This window comes from Phalacrocorax carbo, chromosome 2, assembly GCF_963921805.1.
Source record: "Phalacrocorax carbo chromosome 2, bPhaCar2.1, whole genome shotgun sequence".
Lineage (NCBI taxonomy): Eukaryota > Metazoa > Chordata > Aves > Suliformes > Phalacrocoracidae > Phalacrocorax > Phalacrocorax carbo.
This window is the reverse complement of record NC_087514.1, coordinates 135872868-135885294: the sequence shown is the minus strand read 5'-3', so window position 1 is coordinate 135885294 and position 12427 is coordinate 135872868. Positions and strand designations below refer to the sequence as shown.

The 12427-nt window shown below is 37.4% G+C and overlaps 1 protein-coding gene across 1 annotated transcript in view; it reads right to left on the bottom strand.

Annotated features, from left to right (window-relative positions):
* Positions 1-280: 280 nt before the first annotated feature.
* MEOX2 (mesenchyme homeobox 2) overlaps positions 281-12427 on the bottom strand; it is a 54724-nt gene continuing 42577 nt past the window's right edge. The window contains exon 3 of the mRNA XM_064444505.1: positions 281-1595. Coding sequence (XP_064300575.1) covers positions 1371-1595 — 225 coding nt within the window. The 3' untranslated portion in view covers positions 281-1370. The remainder of the gene's footprint in view (positions 1596-12427) is intronic.

Below are 12427 nucleotides of genomic sequence, written 5' to 3'. Positions count from 1 at the left end.
CCCTTTATATTTGCTTAAATCTGGAAAAATAGTTGATCAGATTCTTGTTGGTCTTGGCTGAAGACATCACTAGCGGCTAGATGCCTTTTTCCTGCTAAAGGAAAGAGTTTCCCAAATGGATCAACGTAGGTTTATCCAAGATTAAAAGCCTAAATTTGAAAACATAGCTTTATCTTGTTCACAGACAAAGTTCCGAAAGACCCAAAAAAGGCAGAGCTGCTTAGGACTATTACAAAAACCACTTTAATTATTCTATGAAATCACTATAGAGAGACCAGGATTATTTAAAAAGGATTATTTATTAAACATATTTCTTTACAAAGTACAATCAATGGTTTGCATTAGATTTTGGGGTTTGGTATTTGCCTGTATGTACACAAAGCTTATAACAGAAAATGTGTCTTGATTTTACACATGGGACACAATACTGAGTTACCTTCATATTTTGATTTCTACCAACATAAGCAGTTGATAATAACTTCCAGCTTATCTGCTCTTTTTTTTAAAACTGAAGATGAAACGACAACATTTCTGCAGAGTGTCAGTATTTATCCATGTACTCAATTATGACAAAGTAGAAATGAATAATCCTTTGGGAAGTTTCCACTGAGCATGAGTGGAACATGACATTTTTTGGCAGGTTACCGGTCTATCCTTATGATCCTAAAAATCTTTTTTTTTGCAGTTATAAGATAAGAAGAGTTGAGGAGCTAGGTAAGTTTAATAATACCCTATTAGCAGCAGTTGATAGTAAATGCAACATAAGGTTTGTTTTGTCTGTCATACAAGGACGTGTCCTAGCAGACACTATTGTATTGTTCTCTACTTGAACAAAAGTATCTGCATGTGTTGTATGTCTTTGGAAAAACAAAACAAAAATAAAGAAACAAAAAGCCATTTATTGTCATGAGTGACTATTGCCATCAGCTAATATGAATGCATTGCTAAAATTAGTGAAGACAGGAAAATGCTGTAAGGTAAATATATACAGAGTTAAAATACATTTCTTATCCACTAGATAGTGATTTTGTGGCACTGTGGTTTTCAGAATATAACGTCTGTTGAGAGCAATGTAATTTTCAGTGCAAGCTAAAGCAAAAATACCTGCCCGCTGTCATAAACATGACAAACAAATCTGGAATGTTCAAAGTAAGTTCATCTTCCACTTCTCCACTCTTGAGGCACCTTTAAGACATGGCACTTACTGTAAACCATCTAAAAATCAAGAAAAGCAGACACAATAAGCCTGAATTTTCCGTAACAACTTTAAAAATCACTGCCAGAGTCACTTGCATACGTAAACGATGCCTGTGTAAGGCTTGCCAGCAAAGCATCTTTCCTGAGAACGGAGCTGGGACACTCTCTGTGTATCATAAGTGTGCGTGCTCAGAGCTGTGATCACTGTCGTGGCTGTCGTCGTTCGCTAGTGAGTCCCCCGTGTGCTGGAGACCAGCTGCGCCGATGCCAGAGAGCTCAGAGGGGAGCAGCGTGCCCTTTTTCACATTCACCAGTTCCTTCTCCCGGGCTGCTGCCCCTTGCTGGCCCCCTTTTACCCGCTTCCACTTCATTCGTCTGTTCTGGAACCAAACTTTTACCTTCAAGGAAAAAAGACAAGAAAATAAAGATGGGGTCATTGAAGGTAATAATGACCTTTCTAGCTGTAGCACAGCACTGGAGTTTTTTCATTTTTTTAATGTGCAACACGCTGCCTTTCTGTCTGTATGGTGAATAGCTTAGCAAGCCTTCCCTGGGGAGCAGGCGATCCAGTTTTGGATAGGACGTTAACCCTGGGATGCAAGGATAATGACTGCAAAGGAGGGAAAAGGGTTACTGCAATAAGGCAGCCAGGCTATCTGCAGCAGAGAGCTCCACAGGAAGATCTCAGAGCCCTTTAGAAAACATTAAAAAGTTAACATACTCCTGAAAAATGTATTAATGCCTTTTCACAGACAGAGAAACAGAGGCAGAATGGTACCCATCAAAGGACCGTGTAGAAGAACCTACCTCTCATGTAACGGAGGGCTCAATCTGCTGGCAGGTACCCATACCGCTACCCCTCATGCTTATAGTACTAGTAATTACCCTTCAAAGGAGGGTCGTTACTTTGGAAAGGATCTTGCACTGAAAAGTTGGCATTCCTTTCTGCCTGTTTGTTTCTGTAAACTGGTGGCAAGTTTCAGATGGAGCATTTTAAAAGCTTTTGGTTTTTTTACTTGCTGAAGTATCCGAAAGAGCATTTCTTACAGTCAAAACTTACAACTTCTCCATCTATTTCACAAATGTATTTAAAGGATTCTAGTTGACCAATTCTCCTACATTAAGCCATAGACCCCGGTCAGATTTTTCAGACAAATAAATACCCTCAAAGCTAGAGGGCAAAGCATTTATAAATTTGAGTCAAAATCAGCAAATAATTTCAGATGACAATGGAAAAGAAATTCATAGTATGAAAGATCAAAAATGTATCTGTATTTAAGTCACATTAAACTCCAAGATTTCACTCCAGCTGAAACTCATTTCCCCTCCTCCCCTTCTCTGTATAGAAATATGGGGGGGGGGGGGGGGGGTGTAAACCTAAATTATTTGCACAGTTCTAAAGTGCCAGCACTGGAAACCACAAGGACTTTTTTTTCAATAGCCAAAAGAAAATAAAAAAAAAAGATGTTCATAGCATCTGTCAAATATATTAGACGAGATTAAAGGCTGATTTGAAATCAACTTAAAACATTGTCACAGAAAGCAGTATGAATAGAAGACTCTTGCGTTTGATCCACTTAGAGTTAACGTTGCTAAAAAATCTCGTGTGTGTCTGTGCAGCTCTTCACATGAAGGTTCCACAGAAAAATAAACAATGTCTGCAACTTTTCACTTGGAAAGAAAGCAAGAAAGCTTGCAATGTCGGTGTATCCTCTGCTGCTAGTTTAGCAGAATGTGTTTCAGAGTTTTAAAAGAAACAGCAAAGAACAAGCACAGCAGGACATATTGTACAACATGAGTAATAGAGCCACAAAAATGCTGTTTTGCTGAATCTGTCTTATACATCCAGGAAACATTGCAGTGTTTAACCTTTACTATCACTTTGAATTTTACATTAAAATTTTACTACAATGGAACCAATAGTTAACGTCACTGTATGTACGTATGTGGGAAGGAAGAGGGGTATATTTTTTTTATACTCTGTATTCCTGTTAAAGCCAATGTGAGCTGTTAAAGCTGATCACTTGGGAACAGAGCAAAATGATTCCAGGTTAGTTAAAAGCCTCAAAGCACAGCACAACCTTTTCTTCAGTCAACTCATCAGAGCCAAAGAATATGGCTTGTAAAGTGAAATGAGTGTAAAGGGGAAGGTATTTATTACTGGCTGCTGTGATGTTGGGAATTATCATACTCGGGTCATGTAACAGAGGTGTCCATGGAAACAGTGTCTTCAAAAGAGTACAGCATTAATACAGCACCGGCTGATTTCTGGGGGAAGTTGAGATGTCATTTTGTTTATTTTTGGTTTTTTTAAGACAATGACATTTCTTTTGTAAAAGACACTACTATACTGGTGCCAGACAGTGCAGTAGGTGCAACTGCAGTCATAATCTAAACACCAAAAATAATAGACTTTGGATTCAAGCCAGTACTGCAGAATATTATCACTCTTCTTCTGAAATAAGGGGCCAGAGAATTTTATTCAATAAGAAGAAATTACAGGCTTGGAGTGATGTTTAAAAGATTTAAGCCATTCTCTGGATATCTTTACGTCCTTGAAATTTCACAGAATAAGTGACAGTATGAAAGCCCCAAACAAATAATAATGTATACAAAAAGTGGTTTCAAGAAAAATAAACAGCGATGCATTTGAAGCAAAAATTTCAATGCACAGCCTGGATTCAACCCACTCTAACTTTCTGGAACAGGAGAGATCCAGGCAAACCACCTTCCAGGTGCATCCATTTCATTTTTGGATACCTGAGAAACTGAAGCTAATGCTCCTACAATCATTGTCAGAAACTGTTCTGGCTGGGACAGAGGTGAGCAGGATGTTCACTGCCTGGCTCCTGATGCAGCTGCTCCTTTCTGTTCTCCTCTCAGAGCTAAGCTCTCACATCTGCACACTTGACTTTTTTGACTCCAATTTAATAAATTATTCTTTTTTATTTTCCATTTTTTCTTACAATATTTTGTTGCTGCTGCTTTTTATAATTCAGGTCACTTCACAAAACCACAGTTGAGAGCAGTCTCTCTCCTTGAGCATTAAACCCAGAGCTGAGTGGCACCAGCTTCCACGTAATGAGTAAGAGAGGACAGGCTGGGGAGTACCTCTTCATTCAGATCATCTACCCTCAGAGTAGCTCAGCTGACCATGCCCTGAAATGCCTCCACCAGGGATGAATCTAGGCCAGTGTCTGTATATTAATTGATATAAATCCATTAAAGGATGATGATTTCCTTTTTCAAGAATAAGTCCAAGAAACATTTATAAATTCCTCAGAGGATCCAGCATACAACTCTATGTCTGCACATGACCCACTGTCTGGAAAACATGGCATTTAAGGAAAGTAGGGTTAAAAGGACTCCAGTTACCTTTGCACGCACTCTCTTGAGTGTAGGGGAAAGAGAGTAACCCTGGTGTTCCCATAGGAGAATATATACTACTGACTGGCATATAGCCTGTCAGGCTTCCCATAAAGAGAAAACAGTAACAATTTAAAAAAGAAAGAAAAGGTTAAAAAAAAGCTTTAGGCTTTTTTATTAATGACTTCAAATAATCTGCATCTGATTTACTAAGAGAATAGCAAATCAGAAATTTCTTTATCTGTTACATCAAAAGATTATTTTCAAAAGCTAGAAATCTATTATAATGAAGTTTATTATTGAAAATATTACACATTTATTTTTATGTCATTTGGTGCATTAATGTACAGAGGGATTCTTACATGAGGGAATACATTACATATTTTAAATATATATGTCCTCAATTATAAAGTACTGAAATCCACTTTTGACCTGATCCAAAGTACACTAATGTCAGTGTGAGTTTTTCCATCAAGTTCAATGGACTCTAGATAAAGTCTTTAATGCTCATGTGCTAATAATATGAGACAGGTCCTTCACTTGTTATTTCCTCTAGAGATCAAATTCAGATACTGGAATTTTTAACTTCCTTTGGAGCTGAAGAGACAATTATGGAGGATATAGTTGTTACTGATATGTGATCCATCTATATTTTAGTAATGGGAAGGAAGTGGAGCAAACTCTGTGTGAAGTACTTCAGAGTGTCAGTTTATCTGGAAAACTGTGCTTTTCAAACGCAATTAATTTGAAACTTACAGGTGTTGCACAAAATATGCATCAGAACAAAACACCCTGGGAAACAAAAAGGAGAGAGGAGAAAGAAAGAGGCGAGAGAACAAAAGAAAAAGAGTGAGAGAAAGGAGAGAATGACTGAAAGAAAAATAAAGGAAAAATTAAACACAAAGGAGAGAGGAAAAGCCCTTACTGAAGTGAACTTGAAAAACTCTTGAACTTTTTTCCAGTGAAAGAACTAGCTTTTGCCATTTGCAACTGCTGCAAAGACGATATCCTTTTAAAGTAATTTAAAGATCTTCTATGACACACTTGATTCCGTAGGTTTTATGAACCTTTTTATGCTGTTTTTCAAGCCTAAGTTAGCTCCAGCAGGAGCTGAGAGCGCTCACCGCCTCCCAGAATCAGGTCCTGATTGCCTATTATTTATTAAAATGCACTCCCTCTTCTCCACCCTCTGACTAGCACAATTTAACTGTATAGAGCAAGCATATGTATGTACGGACAACAAAGGAAGTGGAGGGAAATGAACTATATTAAAGATGATGGTAGCATTAACAGCTGTTTCTAAATCAGCACTTATGAGCCAGTCTATTGAGCACATCTGCTTACTGGCACGAAAGCACAGTTTCTTTTCCCTTAGCCAACAAGTTGTTTAGCATCTGCATCTCCACATCTGATGATTAGCCTGTTACTTAAGATACGAGTAAATGATTTCACATTGTGCATCTCCTGATGTACAAGATAAATGGTTTGGCTGCGACCAATTTGTTTTAAGGTCTGCTCTGTAGGAATCACAGGAGGAGATACAAAACAAGGGGGGTGACATTGTTAGTGTCTACATTACTAAAATAATCATTATATACTTATGATATATAGGTCCTCAGTAGGCTTAAGGGCCACATCATGTGCTGTCTTGCATGTATATCTTTAATACAACTTAATGATGTGGACATCAACACATCATTATGGCTCCAAATGACCGTATCACCTAAACGTCTGATTTAATACTCCTTCTTCAAAGGAGACCTTCAGACACTTTAACTTTAAGAATAATTGACTTCTACCATGCTCTGTAGAATGCATATACTTCCTTTTTTTGAGCATTCTGTACTTACAGAGAAAAACTAAACAGATACCTTCTAAAATTAATGAATATTTCTTAATAAAGACATTCTTATTTGAAAAATTAAAGCATGGCTGAATTCAAACTACCTTAGTTGCACTGCCTGCCGTCTTCCTTCTTTTAAGAAAAACATTTCCCTTTAAGAAAATCTCTTTTCTGAAATGAAAGACTCTTTCCTAAAATTAGGTTTTCTATTCCAGGTTTTAGTGGCATGAGTCCCAAACAAGATTAAAATTTGAGGCCTAATATCTCACAAACCTTAAAAATTAGAAACAACAGCACTGTGCCAGTTTAAACTATTATTTTGCTATAAGGGATGCATATTTCTAAGTAGGAGTCTTTGAAGTCCATATCCCGAATTCCGTGTTTTATTATACCTAAATGATGTGTCAGGAAGACCACATCACCAAGCCTTTTAAGCATTCTGCCCCTAGTCAGCCATTGTCCGTTTTCTATTTTTTTTTTAATCTGCCTATTTACTTTTCTCTAATGCAGGTAAACATATGTATAACAAAAAATAACTCTGACTTTCCAAAATTAAAAAATTGAAAAGTTTATTTCTCAACTTTCTTTGGCTCTGAAAATGTTCCTGTTATTTTTATGTACTGCACTTATGCTGCCAAGTTTTAAAGAAAGTCAAACTCCTGAACTTTACAGAAATCACTGGTGTTATACAGCTGAAACTTACCTTTTTCACATATGTAGACACAGTATTTTCGTGATAATTTATTCAACAACCTTATAAAAGCAAATAGGAATATAAAATCAAGAAAGTTTTTCTTCCTGTTCTAGACTATGAATAAATATGAGGGTTGGAAGAATCAAATCTACTAGTTTAAAATATTTACAGAAATGGTAGTCGGAGTTTTGGGTTCACTTCAGTAACTAAAAATAACATGAGATTTTAAATAGTTCAGCTGGATTTCAGTGATGCTGAATACATGGGAGAGTAAGTTAAGGTAGTTTTAGTCAATTAAACTTAATTTTCTTCCTTATATGATTTAAAGGAATTCCAATTTCTAGTCTAAAATTCCTCTCTTTAAAATCTTATATTTTGAGCTTAAAACCAGTTTTAATAAATCTCAGATTAAATATCTTCTTAGTTATTATGAAATAGTACCAAAATACCTGAATTAGAGAAAATTAACTTTTCTTTGGAAATTAATGAGTGGTACCAGAACCTTCTGATTAAAATTTCTTAAGTCACCTGCTCACTGATTCAAAGCAATCTGCTCCGTGTTATGTTACAGGACTTTGCACTGAATATGCACAAGTACTTTGCAGCAGCTGTTGAAGAAAATGTGGAGGTTTTGGCAGGTGCACAAAGGACAGCTGGAGCTTTTGGCACCCAGGAAGGTGTAGGAGTGAGTTCTAGTTTTTCATTACATAGAAGTCAGTTGAGGTTTGGGTACTGCTTAGGTGATACATTCTCCTTTCTACCTCCCACGTTTAGACAGGGATGGAATAGACATTATATTTCAGAGGATGACACCGATACGGGTATTCCATTCCAGTTTCAGAAGTCTTTGAGAGCACTCAGTTTACCTCACTCTACTCCATCCAAAGAACTGCCACCTTCTCCACCAGTGATCTTCAAGATTAATTTCATGATCAAACAGCTAACTCTCCCTATTGAAAACATCTCTTAACTAGGCTTCAGCGTTAACATACTTTAAGCAGAATGGGACACACTATTTCAGGTTCTTTCCTTCTACTGGCTTGTTGTACATAAACAAAAGGAGTACTTTTTGTAAAATTAGTCTCTCTTCCTTGTCCAGAGGCAAAGAAGGGCAATCTGTGGGGCTGCTGCTTGAACTCCCTCTACCTTATTCTCCTACAACATATCTTTTTAGAGTCTCCCTTCATCCAATTTCTTTGTGTATATATAGAAATCTACAAAAGAAACACATGCTGAAATACTAATGTGTGGGGAAGATCACCTTCAGCTAAACCTTGCCTCTTTGTATAGGCATTCATTGGCATGAATTACTCACATGTAGATCATTTTATTTCAGGAGAGAAAAATTCTAACATGTATCATTCTGCACCCATTTTGCACAGGTCAACTGAGTGTGAAAGTTAAAAGAGGGTGGGTAAGCAAGACTGGCTTTTGGCTGAGTATATTGATGCTTTTTTCTGCTACTATAGTATGAAGAAAGGCAAATGTCAAGAAGCAAGACTCAGCAGAAAGCGACCTCTGACTACTGGCCCATGACAATCCTCTAGGGCTCTATGGCTATGGAAGCCACCTCCCTGCCCAAGTAAGAAGCGCCCTGATTTGTATTCACTTAAACTAGTTCCACAGTTCATGACTTTAAATCTGGAGGGACCTTTTTGCCTTCCAAAACAGGCCGGTCCTAAGTCTTTGGACAGTAAACTAGCCTCAAAATCAACATCTGCTTTTAAAGTTAGTAAGCCTCAAGAAGCTGCAGCTGCTTTCAGCAGGGCCTGCCTTGAGGAGAAGGAGCTAGTGAAACCAGAAAGAGATTCTACATTTTTCAATGGCCTGCATAAAAAAAAAAATTAAAAATCTCCTTTATTCTACATGTTCATTTGCCTCTCTCCAATACCCTTAGTTCCTTACTGACTTCTCTCTGTTTTCTAAAGTGACCATAAATGACAAACCAAAAAGCTCCTATATCCTTAAACAGGCAACAGAAAAAGCCGCATGTTTCCTGACTTGTGTCTAAGAAAGGGTAGGGGTAGGGGACAGCAGAGCCTTACTCACTTTGTAAAAGCAGCCATATGAGCTGCTAATATTTCTGTCTATATTGCATATGCAGCTTGGCACAGACAGAGGTTTCTCCCCACCCTGAAACCCGTGGGGTTTCTCTGCAGGTGTAGGGTCCATCCACAACTAACAGCTTGAGGCGCTTGGATCTTCGCACATGGAATTGCTTATTTGAATTCAATCAATAGTGCAGAAGTAAATACGCTGTTTGAAGTTTTGCCATTTACTTCTTTTTTAAAGATTTATCGTACAGATCAAAATTATGCATGAGTTATAATTAAGTTTGCCAGGAGAATTCTTTCCTAAGAAAGAACAAACTGAGTTAGCACAGTAACTCTTACTGCTGGTATTTATATTGCTCAAGACAAATGTAAAAGTATCAGTGAGTTTTATTTTATTAAGAGTGTTACTTTAAATAAAACAAACAATCCAAAGGATTTCAAGCCACACAGGCTCATTATTATAGTGTGTATAGAGAGTGCTTAACACATGGAAGCTTGGAATGAGCAGCTGCTTTTCAGAGAATACGTGACAGTACAATAAATCAGACAGATATGGTCAAGCTTGTCCTATCAATCCATTGTTTTATTTTGTTTGAAAGTATACTGGGGGATAATTTCACCACCTAACCTTAGAAATCTAGCTTCCTAAAGTAGGAAACTAGTCACGCTGTGTGATGCATGGAGATACATTGACTGCTCCAGAGGTGTTTCAGAATTTTAGATACATTAGGTGAATTGAGGAACATTGAACTCCCTGGTTTGTCACCCAGGTGACTAATGTGAGTCACTTTACCTCACCAGTCAAATCTAAAAAATGCAGTGATTCGCATCCCCTGAGCTCTGCAATGATGAAAAGGATTTTAATGAAGTCACTTGTGATGAAGGACTGAGGTAACCTGGTCTGCAGGAAACTTTTCAAATAGAAAAGTTCATTTCTTATTTGTATAGTTGTTAACAACGCAGTGCTACAGGTGTGTGTTATGGCTCCATTGCCCTACGTATTAAACCAACATTGCCCAAATGTATTTAAATAACAATGCTGCCTGGTCCTCTTTCTGGTAGAAAAAGGCATGACAAAGCTTCTTCCATTGTTGCTCATCCTGTGTTGATACCATGGAAGCCAAACACAGATGCAAAAGAACTCTTCATTTTGACAAGATTTTGTCCTTTGTCTATGCAAAAACAATGGCTTCAGGCCTTTTATAAGTGATTGGTGGCTCCTGGGTGGGTACTGGAAATTAAAGTTAAGAAGCAATAAACCTTCTCATTGCCATCAGCAGAATTTAATCTGACTAGGTGGGATTTTCCGTTTATGTTGGCAAACAGAAGCATTACATATTTGGACTGTTTATTCCGGTAACCTTAGCTAGCCTGCAGAACTGCAACATTACTCTTTTGATTAGCTCCATGCAAAAAGATCTTGCGAGGTGGAAAGATCTCCTACTCTTTCTATATTTGGCAGGACCAACTCCATAAAAATGTCCATTTTGCCACGCCTCTGATACCCCACTGCAGCTGCTTCCTCTCCTCATCCCACAGCGAGATATTAAAAAGTTTGCATGGAACCTTCTCCAAGTTTATCTGGATGCACAAAAAAGCCAAGAATGCGCTTGTCAAGGTTACAAATATCTAGGGAGCTAAGATAGTTTTTAGTCTAACTGGCTTTTCAAGATATAATAGAGGCCTGCCAGCTGAAAATTATTAACTGCTGGCTGAGCAGGGATTGTGAGTGCACTCTACAAGAGATGGAGCAGGAATTATATGTACCTATACTGCTGGAATCCTTACAATACCATAATAGAGCCATCCTACCACCAGATGTGCTCATAATGCTCTCAAAGTACACTCTTAATATCTAGGCAACTGAGGCACTTATTTCATTTTACCCTCCTGTCTTGAAACCCGGGTTTCTTTTCTAGGGAATGACAGGATTACTTCCTTCTCCTGATCCATATGTTGTGAGGGTTGGGGTTTTTTTCATTGTTATTTTTGTGAAATGGCCTTCCATGAGTCATTTATGTTTGAAATGATCTTGTAAGTTGTTTCAAAAGTCAAATAGAGCCTTACTTTGATGACTGTAGAAAACTTTAATATAGCTTATATAATTTATATAGCTTTTTAAATATGGTCAGACATATGTTTTTTTCTACAGCTTGTTCAAATGCCAGAAAGGTAATTATGAAGCATTAATTGGTCAGTGCCTCCTTTAAGCTGCAGCGTATGGTTGAAATTATCACTACACTCAAGTGGAAGATAGAGTTTTCTTAAGATAATAGGCTCCATGATTTATCTCACATCTTGGGAAATAACTGGAAGTTGTAACTTTAGGATGACCAAACAATACTTTGCACAGTTTATTTTGTGTCCTTCTGCCCTCTGCATAGTATGATGCTTGTAATTTTTTAAAAATCTAGTAAAAACAATTATACTCAACAATTCATTCCATCAGGGGTTAGGTCTGCTCTCAAGCCTATTTTCGGAGCAGATATGTTAGTTCACCTGATACCAGTGCTGGGTTTTGTCACTGTATTATCTGAAGCAAGTTTCAGTTCTCTGTGTGCAAATTCACTGTGTCATGAGAGATCAAGAGAGCTTCCAACACAAATAGGTCTACAGCCTGTGATGAGATCACATTTATCATTTGTATGTTCACTTATTGCAGCCAAAGGAACTACTGCCTATCAGGTACCATTTTCTGCAATGCAGGCTTTGAGGGGAAAATAGAACAGGAAAATTGTTCCAGAAATACTAATTTTCTAAAAATGTTTCCTCACTGGAGAGTGTTTTTTTTGGGGGGGGAATTCCATCAATATATTCTAATTCAGTCATAATAATTTTAGAGAAAGGACTGTTTTCGTTGCATTTGTTTAAGATAGTTATCAAATATGATCTCTGTTGGGACAGTTAGTAAAAAAAATGTAATAACAGTAAACAAATAAGTGCTGTTATCCCACTCAAGAATAATCATTCATTCTGCTAATGATGGAAAGGCAGGTCCTGTATATGAGTTCAGTCTCTTAACTGGAAAAAAAAAAAAAAGAAATATTAATGTCACGCCAGGTTCACCCTGGAGTATTTTTGTTTAAGTCACTGGAGGAATACTGATGTAAAACAAGTATTCAAGAAGAGCCAAGCCTTTTGATTTACTGCATTCAACTTCTGAAGACTGCCATATACTATGGAAGCCCACACCAAGTTCCATGCTTATTTATACCACTTTTCTACCACAGCAATATATTTGATTTAAAAAGGAGACATTTCTAACTGACAACA